This window comes from Saccopteryx bilineata, chromosome 7 (assembly GCF_036850765.1).
Source record: "Saccopteryx bilineata isolate mSacBil1 chromosome 7, mSacBil1_pri_phased_curated, whole genome shotgun sequence".
Taxonomy (NCBI): domain Eukaryota; kingdom Metazoa; phylum Chordata; class Mammalia; order Chiroptera; family Emballonuridae; genus Saccopteryx; species Saccopteryx bilineata.
Genome location: NC_089496.1, coordinates 54,202,364 through 54,229,338, shown reverse-complemented (window position 1 = coordinate 54,229,338; position 26,975 = coordinate 54,202,364). Strand labels below are relative to the sequence as shown.

Below are 26,975 nucleotides of genomic sequence, written 5' to 3'. Positions count from 1 at the left end.
GGAGGGTGTCGGCCGGAGCTCGTCATGGAGCCTGTGCTCACAAGAGCCCGCGTGTGAGAAAACAGGAACACAGTCCTGGTTTTAGATTTATGTATTGTAACGTTTGGTTATATTGAGCATTATTCCAAATGCACAAACTATTTTATTTACCTGTTTTGGTAAAAAAGAAAGAAAGAAAGAAAGAAAGAAAGAAAGAAAGAAAGAAAGAAAGAAAGAAAGAGAAAGAAAGAAAGAAAGAAAGAAAGAAAGAAAGAAAGAAAGGGAAAGGAAAGGAAAGGAAAGGAAAGGAAAGGAAAGGAAAGGAAAGGAAAGGAAAGGAAAGGAAAAGAAAAGAAAAGAAAGAAGGAGGGGGTCTATTTGATAGGGAGGCGTAATTAAACGAAACGTGCTGTCTGACAAGTACGTTTTGAAAGCTTTATTTCTCTTCTCTCCTCTGAGTGGTGAGAAGACGTCACGACAGCTGTAAGCAGGAACGGAGAAGGGCTGACCCGGGAGGTCTGAGTTTACCCTTAAAAACAACAGAATTCAAGGGTTTGCTTTAGCGGGCATTCAGGTGGTACAGGGGGCCCCAGGGGATCCCCACAGCCAGGTCTGGGGGCCGAGCAGCAAGGGCTTTCGTGGACACCCACGGCTGTCGCTCTCAGCAGCAGCCTCGTGTGAGGAGCTGGGACCCACAGAACAGGTGATTTGGATGCTGCGTCGCTGGACATTGAAAAGGTGAAGGTGACCATGTGGTCACCCTGTCCTGCACGCGCTGGCGTGAAGGGCGCCCGGGCGTCTCACTGTATTTGGGGCCGCGTCTCTGTGTTTTGTCACCTCTGTTTCTTCAACTTAAAATCCGCCCGGGCATCCAAATGTCCAGCGGTCATGAGGTCCCGTCATGTCCCCTCGCCACATCACTGTGAAGATAGGAATGCCGTGTCCGTGTGCTGGCCTGTCCACGGGCCCGGAGGAAAACTTAGCCGTGCTGTCGAGGCGAGCCGTAGCATAAAAACCTTACAAATTAATTACTTCCTGCCGAAGCCTACACTGGATTAATACAAAGTGCTTTTCCAGACTTGGTAATTCTACGACATTTTCCCCCGAACTGTAGAATTGTGTTGCATCCTACGAACATTAGAAGCTTAATTAATGTCATCGTTTCTCATGTATTCCCCCGAACCTGTATTGAAATGTCTGTGTTTTAAAATCAGTTTTTCTTTTTTCAAATGTCATTTAGAAATCTTTTTAAAAACCTAGCAGTGAAGGGACGACCTCCCTGTGATCCATGGACTTGTCTTTGACTCTCTTAACCCAAGTGTTCTTGAACGCGTCATCCTCACGACACACACATTGAACATGGATGGAGGAGTCAATGTATGGATATGTTTCTACCTCGGTGCCTTTCCCAGCCGAAGGACCATACCAGAAAAGCCAGTCTGTTTGGTCAGGGGAAAAAATATATATATGTTGGCCCTGGCCGGTTGGCTCAGCGGTAGAGCGTCGGCCTAGCGTGCGGAGGACCCGGGTTCGATTCCCGGCCAGGGCACACGGGAGAAGCGCCCATTTGCTTCTCCACCCCTCCGCCGCGCTTTTCTCTCTGTCTCTCTCTTCCCCTCCCGCAGCCAAGGCTCCATTGGAGCAAAGATGGCCCGGGCGCTGGGGATGGCTCTGTGGCCTCTGCCTCAGGCGCTAGAGTGGCTCTGGTCGCAACATGGCGACGCCCAGGATGGGCAGAGCATCGCCCCCTGGTGGGCAGAGCGTCGCCCCTGGTGGGCGTGCCGGGCGCATGCAGGAGTCTGTCTGACTGTCTCTCCCTGTTTCCAGCTTCAGAAAAATGAAAAAAAAAAGAAAAAAAAATATATATGTTAAGCACAATTTGACAACATCCGGTTTATTGAAACTTAAATATCCTCGTTGCTTACACAAAACAGTTTGTGTTGTAGCAATAGACATGCCTCTTTCCTGCCCCTTCCTTCCTGTTCCTCTCCATTTTTTTCTTCTATCTGGTACTAGACGTATATCCCACCCCACCCCCATTTTCATGGGCACCCCCCACAGGACAAGCACGGCGTCACAAGAGGCTGTCACTCCCTCGCTGAGCAGAAACGTCCATCAGGAAGTGTTCGTTCAGGGTCAGAGGCCGTTTCATCTTTCCGAGGCTTTGGTTTGTTCTCTAGAGCAGTGGTCCCCAACCCCCCCGGGCCGCGGACCGGTACCGGTCGGTGGGCCATTTGGTACCGGTCCGCAGAGAAAGAATAAGTAACTTACATTATTTCCGTTTTACTTATATTTAAGTCTGAACGATGTTTTATTTTTAAAAAATGACCAGATCCCCTCTGTTATATCCGTCCTAAGACTCACTCTTGACGCTTGTCTCGGTCACGTGATACATTTTTCCGTCCCACACCGACATTAAACTGGTCTATGGCCCCAAAAAAGGTTGGGGACCACTGTTCTAGAGCCCTTAGGGGGTTAACTGCTACCTTTAAAAAATCTATTATGTTGGTGTTCGTGTTTGATACATTTCACGGGAAAGACTGCCGATATTTCCCCCAACACGAAGGAAGTGGGTAAGGGGTGGGCGCCCCAGGGAGTGAAGATTGAGCCGAGTTCCTATCTTGTCGCCTCTTGTCCGGTGCCAGGAATGTCCCCTGGATAGGGCATTTGTGAGGCGCAGGAGTGACCCCCCTGCCTTGTCCAGAGGACAGGTGCCTTCCAGATTCCGGGGCGCCGACCTTGGGGACGGAGGGATGTCTGCGTGTGGAACGAGAAGGCGGGGTTTGCACAAGAGCCTACACATTCTGTAGAGAGAGTTTGCAGTCGGTCTACACTTCCTCCTTTGTTATCTGAAAAGACGGGGCTCCTTGGAAAATAAACAAATGGCTTGGAAACCAAGAAAAGTAGTTAGGATCCACGTAAGGGGTTGCATGAGGCTACGGGTTGCATAAAAACGTCAGTAAACAAGGAACAGCTCGTGAACAGCTCCCCCGGCGTGTAGGAAACAGCTCTTTACTGGGTCCCTCTGGGTCTCTTGGGACAACCTGCGCTTCCTCTTTTCGGTTATTCTCCTCGAAAGATGACGCTGAAACAAAAGTTCCGTTCTTTCTCGTTGGCAGGACTTCTGAAAGGTGATTCTCTGCTGCGGTGTGATTCATTCCACATGCTAAGTTCTCTGACCCTGCGCTGGTCTGTGGTTCTGGTAGGGGCCTACGGGTCCCTGGGCAGTAGGAAACGGCCACGTGGGGCCTCTTCTGTGAAGTGTGCGTCCAGAGACCCCGGGGGAGAGCCTGGAGCTTGTGGTCGGCCTGCGACCTGTATGGGGCTGCTTTCTCCCCAACCCTGAAAACAAGTGCTGAGCTGCTGCACCCAGAACACCCCCTAAGAAGTCATGGAGGGAGGTCTGGGTTCCAGCACAGAGGAGAGAGTCGCCCTGGTCTGCCTTTCCCCGCCCAGACCGCGTCTGGAGTCACGTTTTGCTTTTCTGATATTCCAGGTAGTGTCATACGTACATGTCCCTTTTTTTTTTTTTTTTTCCCTTTCATTTTTTCATTTTTCTGAAGCTGGAAACGGGGAGAGACAGTCAGACTCCCGCATGCGCCCGACCGGGATCCACCCGGCACGCCCACCAGGGGCGACGCTCTGCCCACCAGGGGGCGATGCTCTGCCCATCCTGGGCGTCGCCATATTGCGACCAGAGCCACTCTAGCGCCTGAGGCAGAGGCCACAGAGCCATACCCAGCGCCCGGGCCATCTCTGCTCCAATGGAGCCTTGGCTGCGGGAGGGGAAGAGAGAGACAGAGAGGAAAGCGCGGCGGAGGGGTGGAGAAGCAAATGGGCGCTTCTCCTGTGTGCCCTGGCCGGGAATCGAACCCGGGTCCTCCGCACGCTAGGCCGACGCTCTACCGCTGAGCCAACCGACCAGGGCCTACATGTCCCTTTTTAAAACTTCAACCACTGCACAAGATAGGACACGAAATAAAAGTCCCGATACATCTGTCACCCTCACGGCTGAGAAATAACAGGCTTATCGCTTTCCCCAAATGTTGCTGATGTCCACCCATCCATCTCAGGGCAGGTGTGTAGGGGTGGAGATACGGAGTGACCGTCAGCAAACATAGGGGTGGAGATACGGAGTGACCGTGTCAGCAAACATAGGGGTGGAGATACGGAGTGACCGTGTCAGCAAACATAGGGGTGGAGATACGGAGTGACCGTCAGCAAACATAGGGGTGGAGATACGGAGTGACCGTCAGCAAACATGGAATCACCTTCATGTCCCCGGTCGGAATGTAGAGCGCCTGAGGCGGCTCCGTGGCTGCATTCTGAAGGTTCCTTCCGCCGGGTGGCTTTGCCCGGCCACGTGAGCAGCTCTTCCACGTGGTCCGTCAAGGCCCACCTTGTCCCTGTCACTGGACAAGGAGTCCAGTCTCGACTGTTGAACGTCGGGGTTCTTTCTGAAAACGGTTGCGACGAGCACATGGCATTCTTGCTCCTGCTGTTCGATGCATGCGGGCAAGTCTGTGTGGGTCCTTCCCGGAGGCGGACTCTCCAGTCGGAGAGCAAGTCTGTGTGGGTCCTTCCCGGAGGCGGACTCTCCAGTCGGAGAGCAGCAAGGGAGTTAAGGGCAGCCCGTGAAGAAGGTGAGACATGCAGCTAGACAGGAGACAGAGAGACAGCCAGCCAGGGGGGTCCCTGAGGAGAGGTTAGAGGAGCGGAGGAGGCCGTTGAGTCATGACAGGAGAGACGGGGACCGAGTCACAGACACACGGCCATCCTCCCGTCTTCCGACCAGGCCGTCATTCCAAACCAGGATGAGATTTAACCCCGTGGGCCTGACCAGGTGGAGGCGCAGTGGATAGAGCGTCGGACTGGGACGCGGAGGACCCAGGTTTGAGACCCCGAGGTCTCCAGCTTGAGCGCAGGCTCATCCGATTTGAGCAAAAGCTCACCAGCTTGAACCCAAGGTTGCTGGCTTGAGCAAGGGGTCACTCTGTCTCCTGTAGCCTCTTGGTCAAAGCACATTATGAGAAAGCAATCAATGAACAACTAAGGAGCCACAAGGAAGAATTGATGCTTCTTATCTCTCTCCCATCCTGTCTGTCCCTACCTGTCCCTCTCTATCTCTTTCTGTCTCTATCACTCACACACACACACACACACACACACACACACACACACACTTGATTTAACCTGTGGGACTTGGCTGAACACAAGACCGTGAGTGGGCAGCAGGGAAATGGTACCAGAGTTTAACTTCAAGTTCAGCTTCCTCGGGCGGGGCATTGGCTCCAGCCCAGCGAGGGTGCCCAGTGCCTGGCCAAGTCGTTGGCAGTGAGACCGGGCTGGGCGACCCTCCTGCTCTCACGGGGCTTACGTCTTACTGGACATGTTGACAGAAGCAGACATTCAAAAGACGAGGACATTTCCACCGATGGTCAATACTCATTTTTCTTTTTTTTAAATAGGGAAGGAGGGAGGGAGGAGAGAGGGAGGAAGAGGCGCGGCGTGGAACAGGCTCAGAGCGCAGGCCCGAAGGAAGAAGGGGGCTGCCTTATTAGGCTGTGCGCCCCACGGCCTCAGACGCTGGAACTGTGCACGGAGGATTAAATGATGCCATCTGCAAAGTTACTTACAGTCTCCCTCCCCCATAAAATATTGATGTCATCCAAACAAAAAGGTATCAGGGCTAGCTCATTCTTTCCAAGGATCAGGTTTTACTGCCGTTAACCTGGGAGGACGAAGCCGTTGCCGGGGAGAACAGTGGCGAGGATGGGGGCACGGAGAGGCTGTGTTCCCGGGGAGCAGCGACCGCAGGCTGATTGTGCCCCCCCCCGAGGTGCAGCCCCCGGGGCCCTCTCCCCCGCCACCTCCCCCTCCCCCCCAAAAATAATAAAATCCCAAGGCGCCAAGCACACGGCTGGCTGCAGACTGGATGTGAGTGATCTTCCTGCCGAAGACGAAGCGAGCCAGGACAGGTCGAGCAGCAGTAACTGGAAGCCTTCCTCTCTTTCCCATGTGAGTCATTGTGAGTCAGAATATCACCTCTGCAGACTGGCTTCGTTCCGTCCCAGGCCTTCCAGCGATGCTTCCCGTGGGTCAGGGACAGACCTTTGCCTCTCGGGACGGACAGATCCATCCGTCGGGGGCCTAGGAGTGCGGGCATGGGTTTATTTGCATGGCAAAGAGGCCTGTTTGGTACTTCAAAAAAAAAAAACTAAAGAAAGAAAGAAAAAGAAAAACAGACATAAAATCACTCTCGTTTTGAGCAGAGTACCGAAACAGTGTCTCGGGGCCGTTCGACAGGGAGAGGAAGGCCGGGTCCCGCACCCAGGCTGGTGGTGGTGCCGTCTCCACGCGTGGCTCCCGAGCACGGTTCGTTCCAGAGACAGCCAGCCGTGGACGTGTGGCGGGGGGGGGGGGGGGGGAGGGGGCGAGAGACAGAGAAGTCTCCACGACACTGTTAGGGGGTGCGATTCTCATCTTAATAAGGCTCTGTGGGAGAAGGGGGTCGGAGAAGAGTCCCAGGCATCTTAGGAGAACTTCCACAGGGAGAGACGTTTCCAGCGGCCATGGGGACATAGCTGGAGGGACAGGAGGGGATCTCTGTGAGCTCGTCCCCCATCACCCCAGCAGGTAACAGAACAGAAGCGTGCCCCTGGGGCTCAGCTGCCCTCCTGCCCTGCGCGGCCTTCGGGGGGCAGGCCCTCCGCACGGCGCCGCCCTCCCAGGCCCCCCGCCACCACCGGGGAAAGCGGGCAGGGAGGTTGGCACACCACGGGTGGCACCAGCCTCCGTGACTGACAGGCCTTTGTGTGTCGAATCTTAAATGTTTCTAAGAGGATCCAATTGTTTACAGCTCCATTAGCCAAGTGTCCACAACCCAGAAATTCATACGAGACCATTTCTTCAGGGACGGGGGCGGGCGGGGACCCGGGCAACTCTCTGCCTCCTCGCGACTGGGTTTCCGTGTCCGGAAGTCGCATTTCAAGTCCCGCTTTTCAGACTCGACTCGGGACCCGTGTTGGAGCCGCACTCCTTTCTCTCCCGCCTCTCTGGCTGGCCACCGGCCACCCTGCCTTGGCACAATGACCAGCTGGCCCCTGGCAGATCTTGGTCCCAGGTGTGAGTAGCTGGAGGAGGCTTTCCCAGCCAAGAAGGGAGTGATTTCATTTTCCGTTGGCAGTCTGCAGACACGGAAGGGCCTTCAAGTGCCTTCGGAAAAGCTTCCTCCCAGTGAGAGCCGTTTTTGGGGGGTTTCCAGACGTCCACGGCTTTTATTCTGGGACGCCTGCTTGTTGTCGCTTCCCACCCCCGGCCCCCCACCCCCCAGCCCCAGCCCCCCGCCCTGCCATTTATATCCCAGGAACTGATTCAGAAAGCATAGAAATTGGATTTGGAATCGCTGAATGCTAGGAGACAGCTGACGGCTCTCTTCCCAAGAACCCCTGCCAGCTGGGCTGGGGGCCACGTGGTGCCCTCTCCCGGGCCGGGCTGGGCCGGGCCGGGCCGGGCAGGGCCGCCGCGGCCCCTGACCCGGCGGGACCCGCGTCTGACAGCACAGTGCACTGCAGCCCAAGTGCGTCTGCTCCATTCTGCAGACATTTTGTGGTCTGGGGCTCAGTCAGCCGGGGTCTGATCTGCAATCCATGGGAACCGGTTTCGGAGCAGCTGCTCTGCGGGGCGGGTCTCGTCTTGTTTGCTTGCTTTGTTTGGGGTTTTTGTTTTGTTTTGTTTCTTTTACTCTCACCCCTTTTTTTCTTTTCTTTTTTTAATTAATTAGTATTAGTATTAGCCTTGGGTTTCAGCCTCCTGAGCCCGTCGTGACCACGGGTGCGGGCAGGCTCCGGGGCGGGACCTCACCGACCAGCCGTCTTGAATAAAGGCAGCGGTTTAAGTGCAGGTCGGATTCGAACACCCCAAAACGCGGCCTGAAACACCATGAACAGCGCGCTGGCTCTCCGGATGGGATAAGAATCTTATTCGCCGTGAATTCCTTGATCTGGAGGCGCACAGAGCTGTCTGGCTTCCGGAGTGAACGAGTTTTCAGTGAACTAAGTTAAATTCTGATAAGACGGGAAACAGGCGAGGGTCACCCCGAGTCGTGGGGTGGGCCCCTTTGTCTCCGAGCTCTGCACACACCCCGGGCGCCTGCGTGAGCGGCCCACCCGGGAGGGACCGCACAAACACCACACTGAGGAGGGCTTGGGACCGGGCCAGGGAGAGCGAGTTGTTGTTTTCTTTAAACAGGCAGGAGGTGAAGGGCATAGATCCGTGCCAGGCTCAGGGCTAACTGACTGCCTCTGTGCGTGTTACCGCATTTAACCTGAGAGGCCCCCCAGGACTGACGTTGGGAGGGGGACACGAGCGAGAGCAGGGGGAGGGGGGAGGGCTGAGCTGGAGATGTCACACGATGACAAGACAGAGCGAGCCCAGGAACCCCCGGGGAGGCGAACCCGAGCCCCTGGGCTCTCCAGCCTCCCAGAGAGCCCTCGGTCGCTCAGGGCACAAGATTCGCTGCCTTTTACCGACTCGGTCTGAGATTGGACAAAACCCAGCACTACAGCCACAAGAATGGGGCCTGTCCTTGCAGCTGACCCCCCGGTGTGACGTGACAAAAAAGCTTCCGCCTCCTGCATCTCACGCACTCCTGTGCTGCCGTCGTCGCCGGCACTGTCCAGGGAGACAGGGTCGTGACGTTTTGACGGCTGCGGCTGAGTCGTCTTCCCTCGTCCCCGGCATGGCAGGTGACAGAGTCCGGGCCAACCGCGACAGCACAACAACCAGGCGGCGGCGGAGGCAGCTGGCGGGAGGGCTCCGTGGCTCAAGCCCGTAATTTGGGGTCAAAACAAACAGATGATTAGCTGGGGGGGCTGTCACTTTCAATCAAGGGCTTTAGCGTCGTCGTCTAGACATGGCCTCAGCCTGAGAGCACGGGGGCTCCCTGGCAGGCTGTGAGGCAGAGGGGGCAGGGTGGACGGTGGCCCAGCTCACTTCCAAATCAGAGGGGACTCGGGCCACCGCGTCTGGGCGTTAGCAGTCCCACAGGAAAAAAAAAAAAAAAGAAAAGAAAAAAGTGAGCCCTTTCGAATTGCAAAATCAGAAGCCACAGATGGGAACACTTTGAAATGTGATGTCTCCACGATCCTTGCATAGGCTGTGAAGTTGCTGCCCACGGGGGCTTTTGTGACTGGCCAAGGTCACACAGGTGTTTAGGGGCGTTGTCCTTGGGCTGGAATCTATCCCCCCTCCCCCCACCGTCAGTCCTGGGGGGACTTTTCCTGATGTCACACAGCCTTGCGCTCACACGGCGGGCTGCCACCGGTGCCTTGGTCTTCTACGACAGGCGGCCATGGTATCGGGGTGGCCCTGAGATAGTTATTGAAGGCAGATCAGACTCTGCCCTGTAGACCCGGGGTGCCCAAAACTGGTCTTTTGAGAGCCCAAAAGAGGAAGATAATTGGACCAAACTCTGGAACCTCAAGCAGTAGGAAGGCAAACTGTCCACAGGGGCGGAACCGGGATTCCCCCGCACACCTGAGAGTCTTTCTCAAAAGTTGAGTTAGAAAGAGGCTTTGTCCTAGGCCTGACCTGTGGTGGCGCAGTGGGATAAAGCGTCGACCTGGAACACTGAGGTCGCCAGTTCGAAACCTTGGGCTTGCCTGGTCAAGGCACATATGGGAGTTGATGCTTCCTGTTCCTCCCCCTTCTCTCTCTCTCTGTCTCTCTCTCTCACTCCTCTCTCTCTAAAAAAAATCAATAAATAGAAAGAGGCTTTGTGACTCAACCTTCAGTTCAGTAGAAAGTTCAATGCCTAGAACAGCTCGTTCCCTGGACATCTGACTAACAATGACACCGTCCGATAGCAGTAACTCATCCCGTGACGTGGTGACTAAATTAAGGTACGTGCGTGCCCAGCGCGGTGAGCACTCGGGAGCCGTGTTGATCCCACAAAAACAACTTCTAGTTTCCTTTTAGGTCCCTGGTGAAACAGCTGGGAACACGGGAGAGCTCAGGTGCTCCCTAGCCCAGGGGTCGGGAACCTTTTTTGGCTGAGAGAGCCATGAACGCCACATATTTTAAAATGTAATTCCACGAGAGCCGTACAACGACCCGTGTATGTGACGCATTATCCAATAAAAATGTGGTGTTGTCCCGGAGGACAGCTGTGATTGGCTCCAGCCACCCGCAACCAGGAACATGAGTGGTAGGAAATGAATGGATTGTAATACGTGAGAATGTTTTATATTTTTTAACGTTATTTTTTTTTTAATTAAAGATTTGTCTGCGAGCCAGATGCAGCCATCAAGAGAGCCACATCTGGCTCGTGAGCCATAAGTTCCCGACCCCTGGCCCAGGTGCTGGCAGGAGGGCAGTTTGGGTTCTGTTGTCCCTCTGAAAGTGTGACATCTTGGATGTGTACAAACATCAAGCTTTTGTCCTGTAGACAAGAGAAGTCCCCTCCTACGTCCCCCACAGTTTCCCAATGGCCCTCCTCCCGTGAGGAAATCAGTCAAGGGGACAGGCATTGAAAGCTTCGGTTGTGTCCACGCGCGGACCAGAAACACAGCGTGGACGTCCAGCTTCTGTCCAGCCTTCCGGCCCTGCAAGTTCTCAGAAGTCCAGTTCTGACACAGACATCCCTGCACACTTAGCTTTGACCGTGACCCCAAGGTGCTCTAATAAGAAGCAGGGCTGTGTTTGAACTCTGGAGTGTTTTGGATATGAAGTCAAATCCCGTCTAAAATGCCCACAAACCTCGAAGCAGCACACCGGCCTGGGGCTGCCTGGGGAGGGTGGGACAAACATTCTGATGTCCTGCGTCTGGGCACTGCCAGGGTGGCAGAGGATTAAAAAACCCCACGGGCTCTAATATGTAGTCAGGGCAGAAAACACTGCTCTGAAAAGGCCCTACTTGGCCCTGCCTGGTTGGCTCAGTGGTAGAGCGTCGGCCTGGCGTGCAGGAGTCCCAGGTTCAATTCCCGGCCAGGGCACACAGGAGAAGCGCCCATCTGCTTCTCCACCCTTCCCCCTCTCCTTCCTCGCTGTCTCTCTCTTCCTCTCCCACAGCCAAGGCTCCATTGGAGCAAGGTTGGCCCAGGCGCTGAGGACGGCTCCATGGCCTCTGCCTCAGGCACTAGAATGGCTCTGGTTGCAACGGAGTAATGCCCCAGATGGGTAGAACATCGCCCCCTAGAGGGCATGCCAGTGGATCCCGGTCGGGAGCACGTGGGAGTCTGTCTGTCTGCCTCCCTGCTTCTAACTTCAGGGGGGAAAAAAAGAAAAAAGAAAAGACTGTACCCATGGCTTCTTTCCTTTTTCTCCATACTTCATATTGCTTCTGCCCCTTGCTACGGTAACAAGTGACTTATCTCCAAATCTCAGTTTCCCTTTTTGTAAAATCGGGATGAAGGACAGGACTGGTAAAGATTCAGTGACAGCCCCGCTGCAGTTAGGCCCAGACGCATGCTAGATCCAGCCTTGTGTTTGATTTTAACACGCATGTACGTTTTACGGAAGAGCTTGCTTCCATCAGCAAAGCGTAGGGCTTGGGTGTGGCCCCAGGCCAGGATCAGCTGTGACCAAGGGCGAGATGCTGGCCTGCGGTCTCCTGTGCCTGGTTTTCCTCCTGGGTAACGTGAATTTTCAGTTTTCCCATGGCCCGTTCTAAAATCACAGAGGGTAACCTTACGAGCCAGTTCGGAGATCACCCTGCCCGACAACTCACTGAAACCGGAACCGAGCCTCCGAGAAGTTCAGTGCGTCCCCGGGACCCTGCAGGTGGCTGTGACCCCCACGCAGACCCCCCCCCCCGTTCTCATTCTAACGCTAGTCCCACCCCCTCTGCTGCCTCTCATCGTGACGACGCAAGTTGGCCGTGAAGCAATGAGTGACTTCTGACATCCGCAGCTCCTGACATCCCCAAACTGTTCGCACTCACCCCCAAAGGACTGCCGTCCCGCCTGCCCCCCAGGAACGGCACTCCGGGGCGAATTCGAAGGGCAGCGCGCTGGCTCCTTCGGTCCCCATGGCCGATCTGGTGGGATAGGGATGTGGTGAAAAGTCCCCCTGCCACCTTTGCAGACCCCTACGCGCTTACCGAGCGGACAGGTGAGTGGAGGTGACGTCATCGTGCCCAACAAGAGAAGAAGCCACCCAGACGGGAGGGGCGTTTCCCCTGGGAAAACCCACGCTTCCCAACGCCCACGTGGAAGGGGCACATGACTGTGAAACCGCAGCAGCGAGCACGAGCAAGGGAGGGCTCCTGCTCGTGGCTGCCGCAGCCTGGGGAACATGTGACCCTCAGGAAGCCATGGGGGCCCTTGGGGTCAGGGCTCCGAATGAGGGGGTAGCGCCCAGCGCCGGCCACAGCGGGCTTCCTGCTGAGAGCGAGCAGTCCACCGCGTTCTTGGGCGTGTCCCCCCACCCCCACCCCCGGCGTGCTACAGCAGACAATGTGGGAAGAAACATCACCGGGCATTTTCTCCTACTCAGTGTCTGGATTTCTCCAGAAGGCAGTTCTCTCTCTTCTCACCACGCACAGAAGCCCGTCTGGGGAAGGTGCGGGGAATGTACCTCTGGGCTCTCTGTTGCTAAATCTAGCATGTGCTTTTTCCGCCCCTCTCATCTGCCCAGCCCTTTTGCGGTATTTGAAAACACGGTGTCTGCTTTTGTCACCTGGCTGGGGGACCCTGCCCAGTCCTCTGTCACCTTGATCTCTCCGTAGTGTCTTTGATGGCCTCTCCCGTGGGGAGACGCTCTCTGTTGCTGGGGGGGGGGGTGACCGTTGTGAGGATGCATCCTTCCCTGGGAGCTCGTTAGCAATGCAGCGTCCCGGGCCCCTGGGGGTCTCCGAGTCTGCAATTGACCGAATCCCCCGGTAACTGCTGTGCCCGTTAGGGTTTCAGAAGCTCTGGATGAGGGTCCTAACTTAGGACCAATACTGCTGAGGTCAGTGCGCTAACTGGGGGGGGGGGCTGGATACGGGTGGGGAATCGTCGGTTTCTTGCGAGCGTGAGTGGACCCGAGGACCATCCACCTGACCCGACCAAGCGGTTCTTTCTCGGAGTCTGTCTCCCATCACCGTGTGGGACTCGGTGAGCTCAGGTGCCGTGCTCTCTGGCAGGGGCACCAGGACAGGACGAGCTCCAGCCTGCTCTCCAAGGCTGCTTGGTGCGACTGTCGACACAAGTGATGGCCGGAGACGGCTCCTGTGTGTGTGTGTGTGTCTGTGTGTGTGTGTCTGTGTGTGTGTGTCTGTGTGTGTGTCTGTGTGTGTGTCTATGTGTGTGTGTCTGTGTGTGTGTCTGTGTGTGTCTATGTGTGTCTGTGTGTGTGTCTGTGTGTCTGTGTGTCTATGTATGTGTGTCTATGTGTGTGTGTCTATGTGTGTGTCTCTGTGTGTGTCTGTGCATGTGTATGTGTGTGTATGTGTCTGTGTCTGTGTGTCTGTGTGTGTGTGTCTTTGTGTCTGTGTGTGTCTTTGTGTCTGTGTGTGTCTTTGTGTCTGTGTGTGTCTGTGTGTGTCTGTCTGTGTATGTGTCTGTGTGAGACTGGTCTCTGCTTCCGGGCCTTCTGCAGGGATGACCTCGCTCCCTGCATGGCCACTGAGCAACTTCATTCAAGTCCTTTCTTGGCTGGACAAATCATCCCTCCTTTCTTTCATCTGGAAGTTATTCGCTTTGTAGAGTAGAGAATGCATGACCCCACGCGGACAGGTATGTGGAAATCACCCCTCAGAGAAACCATCAGCCCATCCGTGCCAGGATGGGACGCCCAGGGCCTGTCTGCCTCCCTTCCTAGACTGTCAGCGCCATGCGGGCCAGGACCCTTTGCTCGCTTCCACGGCAACAAGCTTGGGGCCTGGGGCTCATCCGGGCCCAGTGAACTGTGGGGGACGAGGCATGAACTCCTCCCTCCTCCTTGGAACGTGCACACCTTCCAGCACTCCCTGGGCCCAGCTCGCCGGGCTGCCTGTTAGTGTGTGATTTTCCACCGGCTAGGGGGCCTTCAGACTGAAAAGGTGTGATTTATACGGCTGGTAGCAAGACAGGCTGATGGGGGTGCATCGAATGGCGTGAGGGTGAGGAACCTGCCAGGTGTCATTTTTGGGAGGTTAGATAACTGTGTTTTCGGGTAGAGTGAACCGCCCGCCTGTCTGTGGCAAGTTAGGACTTTGCTGGGCCGGTTGACAGGGCTGGGGTGTGTGTGTGTGTGGGGGAGATAACTGAATCTTCTAGTGAAGAGGTCATCTGTTTGGAAAGCAGGGAAGATTCCATGAACCAGATCCAAGTCTTACAACACCGGGGAATGTCTCGGGCTGTGCGGGGTGGTGAAGCCCCCGGCAGAACACTGAAACAAAAAAACTTCTCCTCACTGGAAAACCCACACCTCCCAGAGCTCGGAGAGCATAGACGGGTGCAGCCACAAGCGGCCTCCGCAGCAGCCAGCGTCCTCTCTTCTCTCAGCTGACGGCCTGGCCGTCAGCGAAACGTCTCGGCCTCTTCGCCTTTCCTTGACGGGAAGAGTCGAAAGGTCTCCTCCCACCCCACCCCCACCCCGGGTTCTAGGGATTTCATTCATTTGTCCCATACCCAGGTGGCTGGAGCCAGGCCTCCTGTGACCCTGTCTTCCGCACCCCCGTCCTCGCCCCGGCCCCCCCACCACCAGCACTGTCACGTTCTGCCTCTCCACGGAACTCCTGGTTCCGACAGTGTCCGTTCCACACCAGCGAGGAATGACACTCGGCGCTAGAACGGGTGGTTCTGTCTGTCTTTTGTCTGAGATGGTGGAGCTTTCCTGGGTAACTTCGGAGCAGTGAACTTCCATTGTTAGAAGGACTTCCCCTTGTGAGAATCAGAAGGCATTTAACAGACGCCACCAACCGTTTGCTGTGGTTCACTCAGCTGTCTGACCCTGTGTCTGTGTCCCCCCTGCTGTGACAGGGGACCTGGACTGGGAGCACCCTGGCAGGGTCTGTTCTGTGCCTGTGGCCCCTTGCTGTCCAGTTCCTTCTAGTCAGACTGGCTGGCCATAGGGGGTATTGAAGATGATAGCCCTGGATTCTCCTTTTTACCAGATTGTGTCTTCCATTTCTTAACGTGGAAAAAATAAGAATGTGATGCGTGGCTGCAGATCCTCCCTGGGCTGGCCCGGGAAGGTTCATGGAATGATGGCGCCATTCGGGTGAAAACTAAGGAATTGAGAGAGGCGTTCTTTGGCGCGTAGGTAGCTGTCGAAGCAACTAAAAATGTTGTGTTTAAAATCTACTTAGAGTCCTTAGTGTAATCATTCCTTTCATCCTATGTATCTGATGCAGACATCCCCGGACTACGCATCTAGCCCCCTGAGGCCATTTAAGTGCTGCGGTCCCCTGCAGCACTTCCAGAAGGGGCACCTCTTTCATTGGTGGTCAGTGAGAGGAGCACTGTATGTGGCGGCCCTCCAACAGTCTGAGGGACAGTGAACTGGACCCCTGTGTAAAAAGTTTGGGGACTTCTGATCTGATAAAACAGATGTGGGGGGTGCCCTCGCACACTCGCCGTGTGCTTGGTTTCACGGGGCCTCGCCGGGAGCGTGGGGAGCTGCAGGTCTCCCCACCACGGATGTCCGCTGAGATCCAAGGTGCAGGTCGGAGAAGGGAGCCTGCAGGCCACCCAGAGAGGGTCAGGGTAGCAGGAAATGGGACGAAAGGGCAGAGCAGCTGTCCCTGCCCGGCTCGGGCCTGGAGCTCGCGGCGGCGACGGGTGATGAGGGCGGCCATGGCTTACCTAAGCCAGACACTGTTTCCTAGAAATGAACAACCATCTTCAGAGACAGAGAGAGCGATAGACAGGGACAGACAGACAGAAACGGAATGATGAGAAGCATCGATCTTTAGTTTTTCGTGGCGCATTGTGACACCTTAGTTGTTCATTGATTGCTCTCTCATATGTGCCTTGGCCGCGGGCCTTCAGCAGACCGAGTAACCCCTTGCTCGAGCCAGCAACCCTGGGTCCAAGCTGGTGAACTTTTTGCTCAAACCAGATGAGCCCATGCTCAAGCTGGTGACCTCAGGGTCTCGAACCTGGGTCCTCCGCATCCCAGTCCGACGCTCTGTCCACTGCGCCACCGCCTGGTCAGGCATGAACAGCAGTCTTAATCCTTGTGAGGACCCCCCCCTGGCAGGGGGGCACTTTTTACCCTCATCTCACCGATGAGGACAGGGAGGCTCAGGGAGGAGGCGTCCTCTGCCCAAGGTGACACCAGCTGTGCCCATGGAGCAGGAACCCACGGGCTCCCACCAGGCCGCGCTCTGCCCCAGTGGGCACCGTGCCCGCTGGGAGGATTTTCCGTGAGTGTCGGCTGCGAGAAGGACTAGGGGACGTGTTACTTGAGCTGGGAGCTGGCTCTGGGTAGCTTCTGGCATAGAAGCCACTTGGGGACAAAAGTTGCAAAGGGCTTCTTCGCTCTATCGGGCTTCATTCTCAGCAGGTTTCCCTGTTAGGTTGAGATATATATATATTAATAGCTTAAGTATTAGGCAGACATGAATTAGAGAGCCTAGGTTATTTGCAGGACAAAGCTGTAAAGCATTTTGTAAATGTTTTTTTATTTGTAAAGTGGATTGGGTGTATAAAGAATAGAGCATTCATTATATGAAAAAAGTATTGTGGGATTTGGGGTTTAAAATTTGCTTAGGAATTGTCCTCCGAAAGAGCCACAAACATGTAGTAAAACCCAAACCCTCCCCCCCTTAACCTCAAATCAACACTCCATGCTCAGTGAATACACTTGGGTGGGGGTGGGGTGAGTTGGGGGTGGGGCAAGTCTATTCCTACTGGTAAAAACCACCTCTCAGTGAAAATTCATTCACTGCCTAATTATGAATGAGATCCTTTATTCCTGGACACATCGATCCTTCCTCCGACTTGTTCCCTAATATTTGGGGTGTTGTCTTTCTGCTGCAGATTGAGCTTGCGTTCGGATGAATGGCTTGGTGCTGCTCCCCGACTTTTGGACTGTTCTGCAAGCATACAATTCCAATTCCAGATGGATACCCCCATCCCATTACAAAGACCTGGGGGGTCTCTTTAGGAGGAAGGAGATAGACCAGTCTGGTCTCTACCACCCCCCCCCCAAAAAAAAACACATGGCTTTCTCTATTTGTTCTACAAAACAATGTACACGTTTTAGCAATTCGGAAAACTGATGTGCTTTTTTTTTCTGTGAAAGAAAGTGTTACCACATTTTCCAAAGGGGGGGGGTGGTAGGATGGGGACATCCACAACCTGACTCCTTTATCCTCCTCTCGTCCCCACCCCCTCAAAGCCTCACGACCTCCCACACAACATCTGTATTTCTTAAACTATACGCACCAATGCTTGTCAAAGTTCATTGAGCTTACAAAGAAGTGCTTGTGTAGAAAACTTTCTCAGCTTCCAGGGAGGGGGGGGGGATATCTGGTTTGAGTGGCCGTCCAACAGAAGAGGGATCGGTTCACTGGAAGCTGCCCCCCCTCCCCCGGTCCCTGGGGCGTTGAGCTTGCAGCTCCCACCCCACCCCGTCTAAAAACTTGACGGAGCTCCAGAATAAACAGCTTCAGGATGAGTTCAGTTAAGACATAAAGCACACATTACACAGTTTTGGGGTTTTGTTTTTTTTTTTTTCACTTCTTCCTGGCCTCAATAACCAGATCGTCAGCTCAAAAAAGCCAAAAATAAAACAAACAAGAAAAGTGCTTTCGATTACGGATTACCAGCCCATTGAAATATGTCCATTGCTCACGAGGCCTGGGCCTCCCAGCCATGACAGGGCTCACTGGACACCCAGCTCACACAGCACCGGCCTTGCAGGGACATGCAGAGCCCCAGGTGGCCAGGAATGGCTTGATCTCCGTTGACATGTCCTGTCAGATTGAAGGGGACAGCCAGAGATGCCAGGGCGGGCGTGGGATCCCGTCTCCCAAAGCGTGGGGTAAGCCATCCTCACGGGCGGTCACCTCACCCCTCTCCCTTAACGCCCAGGAGTCTCGTGCGGTCCCAGCAAACGGGTGAGGCCGCTTCCCTCGCCTGGGAGCATCTCAGTGAAAGTCCCCCAAGGTCACTGAACAGTTCCTGCGTTCTGAGAGACACTTCTGCCGGTCCCAAGCGGCCTGGATGGCCTCTGGAGATCCTAAGTGTCCCCAAGGGGACAAACATCAAGTAGCTTCTTGCTACGAGACAAGGAAATCCACTCCAGGATTCTTGGGCCTGGAATGATGGTCAGGATGGAACAGGGTCACCGTCCCCTGCCGCACTGACCCGCGAAGGCTCCAAACGAAAGGTGAACAACGGAGAGAGGCCCCCATCGGTTCCGGAAGCAAGATATATATTAAAACAAAGAGGAGGCCCTGGCCGCTTGGCTCAGCGGTAGAGCGTCGGCCTAGCGTGCGGAGGACCCGGGTTCAATTCCCGGCCAGGGCACACAGGAGAAGCACCCATTTGCTTCTCCACCCCTCCGCCGCGCTTTCCTCTCTGTCTCTCTCTTCCCCTCCCGCAGCCAAGGCTCCGTTGGAGCAAGGATGGCCCGGGCGCTGGGGACGGCTCTGTGGCCTCTGCCTCAGGCGCTAGAGTGGCTCTGGTCGCAACATGGCGACGCCCAGGATGGGCAGAGCATCGCCCCCTGGTGGGCAGAGCATCGCCCCATGGTGGGCGTGCCGGGTGGATCCCGGTTGGGTGCATGCAGGAGTCTGTCTGACTGTCTCTCCCTGTTTCCAGCTTCAGAAAAATGAAAAACAAACAAACAAAAAAAAAACAAAAAAAAAAAAAAAAAGGAAGGTTGAGTTTCTTTTTAATTTTTCTCAAAAGGAGATAAGAAATACGTTTTGTGAGCCCCACCCTGTGACTTCTTTTTATGTGTTCTCTTGGGTCACGATGCACCGTGGAACCTAGATGGCCGGAAGAGGTTTCCTTGACTGTTCTTCCAAAGGACGCCTGTCTTTTGGAAGACATCACTCCGCTGAAATCGCCAATTCCATTCGGCCGGAAGACGGGCGGCCAGCAGCAGAGCCCTGCCCTCCGGTCGGTAGCTCGTTGGACTCCGCGTTAGGTTAGCGGGGTGCCATAGAAACTGGAACCTAAGAGAGACCAAGCAAGGAAAAATACTTTCTCGTCCAGCTTGGGAGGAATTTACCGTCAGCCCTGCTATTAATAGATGCACTGGGGATTCCATTTTCATTGTTCAACGGCTGTGTTGAGTTATTAAACCTTAAAAAAAAGAAAAAAGAAAAAGAAAGGCAACCAGGGCTGCTGAAAACTTCTATATGATGTTTATGCAGAGACTCCTGTGATTCAGCAAATCGTTATTCATCTTTTATTGCCTGCTGACTGTCCCAGGGTAATAAAGTAAAGGGACACGAAAGGAAAACAGAAATGTTTGCTGTCATTCGCAGTGACACAGGCTTCTTGTTAAAGGGACAGAATGTGCCGTGAGACAAGAGAACGCTCTCACCCCCCGAGGATGAGTGGAGGCAGATCTAGAAGAGGCAGCTGTCCGGCTGGGGAGGCCGGGCATCTTTCTGGAGGATGTTGCCGCGAAGGAAGGCAGGCACACACACATCCACCCGCTTCCCAAGACCACGGAGGTGGAGGAAGGCTGGGGGGACAGCCCCGGGGGTCGGAGAAGCAGAGAGACACAATCCCTGTGGTCGGATACCCTGCAGGACTCACAGGAGAGGAGAAGTAAGCAACCTCTGGGCTCAGCCAGAGGAAACGGCCGGTGGACCAGCTTCGGATCACGCTCAGGAGGGATTCCGTGACAGAGCTGTGATTGCAAACACGGACTGCACCACACCCTCTGAGCGAGATTCAAGCTCTCTTAGTCACTCAGAACAGAGAAGCCACTTGGCCACCATTGGCTGTGGATGTGGAAAGCCAAGATTCCTAGAGGTAGTGGGGACATTTGGAGCTGTGTGTCCGGTTCCAAAAGTCAGTGATGCCTCGCACAGGGCCGCCACACCCAGACACAGGACTTCACCGACATCGGTAACAATCCCAGCCCCTGCACTTCCAATCCTCTCTCAGCCCCTGTCCCCTTCCCGTCCCCTGTTGAGCTGATGATGAACTAGAAGGATCTTGACCCTGGGAAGGCCCTTTTAGAGTTCGGCCTTAAAGGAAGGTGAATCACTTTCACTGGTTTATCTTCTAGAAAGGACAGAAGAAAGGGACTTTGAATCAGACACGGGTGCTGCTCCACCGATGACGGGGTTGGTTGTGTCCTGATAACACCCATCCTCACGCTGAAAATGTGGTTAGGTCAAACATGCACTGAAGACACCCAACCTACTGAGCGTTATAGCTCAGCCTAACGTCACCGTGCTGGGAACACAATGTCCAGGAAGGCCGGCAATGCTGTCCGCGGCAGCTGATCGGTTGTTGACCCTCGTGATTACGGGCTGCCTGGGAGCTGCAGCCACCGCTGGCCAGCATCCCGGAGTCTGTCCCTCATACCACCACTAGCCCGGGGAACAAGTTCAAAGTTCAAAAGCCGAAGTACCGTTCCTACCAAAGGCAGGTTGATCTCCCACCGTGGTGACGCTGAAAAAACCATTCGTTGAGCCACCGTATGCCCAGACTTAGACCGTCTGCCATATCTGAGCTCCTGTGAGACCTTCCTTTAAAACAGAGGTTGGCAAAGTCCAGCCCACGGGCCGGATCCAGCTGCCGCCGGTCCTTATCACTGAGGCCGTGCTGGCATGTGCCGGCGTCCTGCCCGTTCCTGCGCTTGTCGTCCAGGGCTGGTTTGGCGCTCACGCGGCGGAGCTGAGAGTCAGGGACAGAGGCCATGGGATCTGTGGACCCAAGATACTAATCCTCCCTGCTCTCTTCAGACGAAGCTTAGGAGCCCTGTTCCGGGGAGTCGTAAAGGCGGCTTCAGATTCGCTTCCTGTGGCAATGCAAGGCCAGCTCCTGCTGAGGCCACCGTCTCTTCTTCTTCCAGGCAGGTGACACCCCCCCCCAACAGCAAGCGGTGACCTGTGAGAACTGTCACTGTAACTGTTACAGCTCTCCCCCATGCGGGGTTCATGCCTTCTAGAAATAGTAGTATTTGAGGCCAGATGTTGGGTGGCAGCAACCTGGCTTGGGCGTCCCCGAGGTCACTGAGTGGTTGTCGGCGACTTTCGAGTCTGTCTTTCCTGCTGGGTGACCCCCCCCCGGAAGTGGGTTCTGGGTTGCAGAGGGCCCAGCCTCCCCCCCCCAAGAAGACAGGGTACGTCCTCTTGAACTGCTACTTCCTTCCTCCCCCCACCCTCGTTTTCAAATGACACCGAAGGGTATTTAAACTAAGTAGGAGTAAGTTGGGAAACAATTGTGCGTTTTGAAAGGAGCATCAACTAACAAGGCATGCGGGCACAGGGCCCGACGAGCCCAGCTGTGCTTAGGAAACCACCCCAGAGGGTCAAGGGGGGCCTCTTCCTAAATGAAAAGTAGTGGGGGGGGCAGGGAGCGTTCTGAGCAGGAAGCCAGGGCTGTTCGGGGGGTTCTGCTCACAGGCACTCAGTGGTGTGGCTTCCTCCGTGTCAGGTGCCCGGCCTGGGCCGCCCGGTCCGAAAGGGGTCCGGGTGCCTTTGGAGCCCCGGTTTTGTCCCTGTGACCTGGGCGGGCCGGCCGGCTGCGGTCAGCTTCAGCTGTTCCTCCCGCGGCGGCCAGAGAGCTGAGGGCCGCCGGCCAGGCCACACACAGCAGTGCAGGCGGGGAGGGCTGGGGGGTGGGCCCCGAGAGGCCTGGGAAGGAAGGAAGCGACTCATCCCAGTGGGACCCGGGCCAGGCTTGGTTCCGACTCCAGTCCCAGCGATGTTTATGAAGGGCCGGCCACGTGTCGGGTACCCTGATGACCGCGGCTTCTCCCCTCTCGCCCATTCCCCCCCTCCCCCAGGGTCGTAGGTAGGACCCTGTGTTATTACGGACGAAGGGCAGAGAGACTCCACAGGGTCAAGAAGTTGCCTCGGCTGTGGTGGTCCCGGAGTTCTCACCTAGCCCTGGTGACCCCACGGCCGCCGGCCATGGACAGGGGTGGACAGAAGTGTGCTGGTTGTTCCGTCGTCAGTAAAACTGGGCGGGGAGGTGGCTGATCACCCCGTGTTCTTGTGGTCATTCCTGTTTGGACATTTCAAACCCTGTATGACAAAAACGACACGAAGTGACGGTGTGAGCGGTTGTGCGGAGGGCCTGACGCGTGCCTCTCCGTTGAAAGAAAGCAGCTGGTCACCTCTGCTCGCTGGACAGTGGAGCCACTGGTCCCCTCCCATTGCTTCCCATCGTCCCCGGTGGCACAAGGACGCGATGCCCGCTGTGCAGGGACGGTCTCAGCCGCAGCGTGCACGCTCAGACCTGGGGCGCGGCTCAGACATCTCAGGTGTGTCAGCCTGGTCCCCCCTCCGCGGACCCCCGCCCCCACCTCCCACCCCCAGCTCTTTCCCTGAGAGTGACGGGGCCTCCTCCTGCCCCCCGAGGGCTCCTCTTCGTTTCCCCAGGCCTGCCGGTACCGACGGCCCCACGGGTAAAGCTCAGCGGAGACTCCGGACCTTGGCCCCGTGGGCTCCCCCGCAGGGAGCCCCAGACGTCCTCTGTAAGGTCCCCGCGTGTCACTTCGGGCTTTTCTGTTGTCCTGCGGGAGCCCGTCCGGAGGTCCCCACAGCAGAGGCTGGGTGCGACTGTGGCTAGCTGAGGAACGGGTGTGGCCTTTCCCGGGGCGGGTGATGCCCGGGCGAGGGTGGCAGCCCCTGTGTTTCCAGAAGGGAGGCTGGTGTCATGGCCTCTCCTGCTGTCCCAGGGAGCGCCCCCTTTGCGCCCCCTTGCTTAGATGTCTGGTGTTGTCATTGGCTTTGGGTTTGGGTTTGTTACTTGGGGTGGGAGAGTGGCTACTGGTGTGGGGTTTTTTTTTGTTTTTGTTTTTTTTCCTTAATGCTCATGGGTAAACCAACTTAAATGCGTGTCTATTTAGAGAGACAGCCTTCAAACACAGTGGTGCATTATGGACGGACTGGTTATTTTTTTTAAGATGGGTCATAACAGAAGAAAAATATTAAAAGAACATTTAAACCATCTTGGGGTTGGGGGGGGTAGACACGCAGGGCTGTGCCGAACCGGAACAGCATCTGTCTGCAGAAAAGACAAACGGGGCCCTTACCCCGCACCTCCATTCTGCACTGGAAATCTTTTACTTCCTGGCCAACGATGGCTCTTCCCCAGAAGTCTGTTCAATAGGAAGAATGGCCGCAGAAGTGAAACTGTTACAGGGACCTATAGAAAAACCCGGAGGGGGTCACCTGTCCACCCACAAACCGGAGAAGTGGGAGACAACGGTTCTTCTTGGAAAGGTGCCTTGTGGGTCCGTCCGTCCTGAAATCGCCCAGCCCAGCAACTGGCACTGATGAGCCACCGATGCTCCCACGCTGAGTGTGAACTGTCACACTTCCCGGTGCTCGGTCACCAGGGACGCTGGCGTTCCCGTCCCAGAGAACTGGAGTTTGGCGACCTCCCTTCCCTCTGATGAGTGTTCCATGAGCATGTCCCTTGCATGGCTTTGGGGTGTCCCAGGGGTTATTTCATGTACAGAGTCATCTCCCCAAAGGGCCCATCCATTATTCCTCCAGAGCAGTGAGGGCTTGTGATTCATTCTTGGCAGCGGTCACGGTCCTCTCCCATGGACTGTGCTCTGGCGGAGGAAGTGAATGAACAGGAGGACCAGCAGCCGTCCACCCCCGGCCCCGTGGCCCTGGGGCGGACCACAGAGCAGGCGCGGGGTGAACTCTCACTCAGTGGCCACGGCGGCCCCTGAGGGCTCCACCTTGCCATGGGGCCTCCCCGTCACGCGTGGCACTCCGATGCATTCGAGGAGGACGGCTCCATCGGCAAGTCCACAGCCCGCCCGTGGGGACACTGATTCAGCCTTTGTCCTTAGGGAGTGAGTCACGGGAGCCCGCGAGGACGTGAGACAGAAAATATGTGAGCTGGGCGGGGACCAGGCCCGGAGCAGGAAGTCTTGTTGGCTCTGCCCCACGTCACATGCTCGTCGCCTCGCTGACAGTGACGGAGAACATGAGGGCATCTCCAGGAAGGGCAGGGCTGCACCCTGACACGGCGTTAGAGGGTCCCGTGAGGAGCTGTGGGGGGGACAGGGAGAGCCGAGTGTGGGCCGAGGGGAACGTGGGGCCCGTGGGCTCCTATGCGCTCCCTCCGCCAGCAGCCGCCACACTGTTTCCTGTTCCCTGCCCCCCCCCCAGGGTCAGGTTCCGCAGAGGCCCCCAGGTAAGGTCTCGAGCCAGGTTCTGAGCCCGCTGTTCAAGCAGTGTGTCCTTGACACTTCACCCCAGGGTGGACTTCTATCTCCCCCACTTCCTTGCCCACCCCTGGCCCATGCTGTGCCACCCCATTCTTGTAGGTCCCCTGGCTTTCCACAGGGCCAGGCAACAGAGATGGGCACACCCACCCTCCCTCCGTGGGGTCTTCAGCGGTAACCCCCCTGCGCACCAGGGAGCAGGCAGGCGTGGGCGGTGGCCTTCCGGGGGGAAGAGCTTTGCAGACTGGGGTGCCGGAGAACCTGAGGGGCGAATGCTGCCCCCGACTCCGCGCTGCCCTGCCCTGCCCTGCCCTGCCCTGGCGGGTCTGGGGCCCTCCTCCGAGAAAGCACAGCTCGGAGCACGGAAGCTGCGTGGAGGCGAAGGCCGCGTCGGGGGTTTGGCCAGCAGACTTCTGGAAGGGAGCTGGTGTTACTCATCTCAAAAGTATGCCCACGTGTGTGGAGAGCCCCGGAGCATGAGCACGCAGCAGTCACGCCGACGAGATGAGGGAGACAGAACCCAGGCCTGAGAGGAGGCGCTGCCTCGGACTCTGGCCCGGAAAGTCCGGGCACACGGAATGCACTGCTGTTTATATTTTCACACGGGGATGTCTGCCAACCAGATCCGGCGTTCCGTCCTCTCTCCTGCTCACCCTCTTCAGCCCTCACTATCCAGCCAACGGATCCTCCAGTCCCACAGAGGTATCCATAAATTTTTGTCCAGTGCGTGTCCACATGTTTAAAACACAGACAGCCAGAGACACTGGCTGCTGACCCAGAGCACGTTCCCGGGCACAGCGTCAGTCCTCGCAAGAGATTTATTGGCTCGAATGAATAAAAGATGAGTAGATACTGCTTTCTAAAATCTTTTTGAATCCAAACCAGTTTCTGAGAGTCCGAGAATAGATCTAATTCATTTCTGATTTGCTAACCATCCAATTACCTATTTAAAAAAAAAAAATCGAATAGATTGCGGGCCCCGCGGTTAAAGACTTTTTAAAATTTCTATTGTCAGAACCATTCTTTGGACCACATTCTATACTGATGAAAAGTGATGTCTTTTATTTCAGACATTCAAGCACCCCAAACTTCAACACGACTCAGTAATTCTGCTGAGTGCATTTAAGGGGTTGGAAGCCTCGTTTGCTAGTATCATTAAAGACCTGTAAGCGAAAAATAAGATTTCAGCATTTTGGTTGCCGTAGATAGCGCGAGAGTAGAGAGATTTGTGATCTGTGAAACTTCCATGTCCACGATCTTACTGCTCACGACTGCCCTGCAGTCAAATACACTGAGCTGGTCCCATTTTCACCAGTGAGAAGACTGAGACCCAGAAAGCTGAGACAACTGGCTGAGGGTCACCCCATCACGGTACTGTCCTATTGACAGATGTCTGACCGTATCACTAAAAACATATTCCACGATCCCTCATAGAACTGACCTTTCTGGGTACAGAAACACCAGTTAACACCCAAGAGGGTGGACACTCTATTCAAAGGTACCCTTACTCTACTTGGTATCTATTTAAATCACAAAACTTGGCTTGGAGATATTTTAACAACTAGGAACAGAATCCTGGGGATGGCATTTCACCAGTTTTAGTGTTCTGTTTCCTAAGTCAAAAATGAAAGAGATGTTATTTGCAAGTCTCCTGCTTGTTCACTTAATGAGAGTTACTTTAGTTCGCAGCTGCGTTGGACATGCCAGAGCTTGGCAAGCTGAGTCCAGTGGGCATACTATAACACACGTGGCAAATGGCCAAATATTTGAGAGGGATTTGGAGTATCACATGCGCGTTTACAAGTTGCAGCATCGATGAAAAAACTCGGGCTTGACAACTAAATATCTTCGGATGCCCACAAGCTGAGAGCGAGTCATCAGTTATGAAATCAGATGCCATAAGGAAGGAATGACCGACACGATATAAAGTTTTTTTTGGGGGGGGAAGGAAAGAAAGAAAAATCCTCGCCATTATAATGAGACGCCCACGTCACAAAGCCTTGGATTCAAGCCCGCAATGAAAATGTGATACAAATGCGACTTTGTATTTCCTTTTATTGTTCTCCTAATTATTTCGTCCTGACTCGGCCACTGATTTTCGTCCTTTCCTATCATGAGGCACCGCTGCCTGGGTGTTATAGGCTAGTCTGGTCCTCTAATCACAATTTGTAACATTTTGCTTTGGGATGAGTTTACTCCCCCAAACCAACATTCAAAAAGAAAAACAAAAAGCAACATGTGTAGCCAGATCTGGAAACCATCTCCATGGTGTTTTCCGAGGGCAGCCAGGTGGATCTGTTCCGAACAGTAAGGAGGTGGATAAACCACACTGTCACTTGCCCGTCTAACACATTCTGTCTATGGGACTTCACGGTTCGGCCATGATTTCCAACTCTCAAAGAACGTTCACAGAGCCTCTTAGCCCAGATAACCTGAGAATCTTAGTACATATATGCGATCACTTCTCCATTTTTTTTAAAAGCGTATTTTATTAACATACCCATCAACACAGATTTTTACAAATTCTATCTTCGGTAGTTTGTTTTTTTTCTTTTTTTTTTTCTTGATGGAGTCAGACCTGGTCACTATAGAAATGAAGAAACGATAAGGAAGAAAGAAGAAGAGAAAAATGTGTGGCTCCTGCTTCAGAACGAGGCGCGCTAGGGGGAAACGGGCAGAGCCAGCTCGGAAGGCCG

At 55.0% G+C, this 26,975-nt stretch overlaps 1 protein-coding gene across 5 annotated transcripts in view; it reads left to right on the top strand.

Moving 5' to 3' along the window:
* EGFR (epidermal growth factor receptor) overlaps positions 1–26,975 on the top strand; it is a 157,976-nt gene that overhangs the window by 77,387 nt on the left and 53,614 nt on the right. Inside the window, exons 1-2 of one of the 5 annotated variants that reach the window (XM_066238470.1) lie at positions 4,235–4,545; positions 4,593–4,622. The exons of 2 other annotated variants lie outside the window; for them this stretch is intronic. In XM_066238470.1, coding sequence (XP_066094567.1) covers positions 4,485–4,545; positions 4,593–4,622 — 91 coding nt within the window. In that variant the 5' untranslated portion in view covers positions 4,235–4,484. Of the gene's footprint in view, positions 1–4,234; positions 4,546–4,592; positions 4,623–20,879; positions 20,942–22,603; positions 23,318–23,901; positions 24,982–26,975 lie in introns of those variants that run through there. 2 more of the 5 variants (XM_066238469.1, XM_066238468.1) reach the window with 2 other exon arrangements.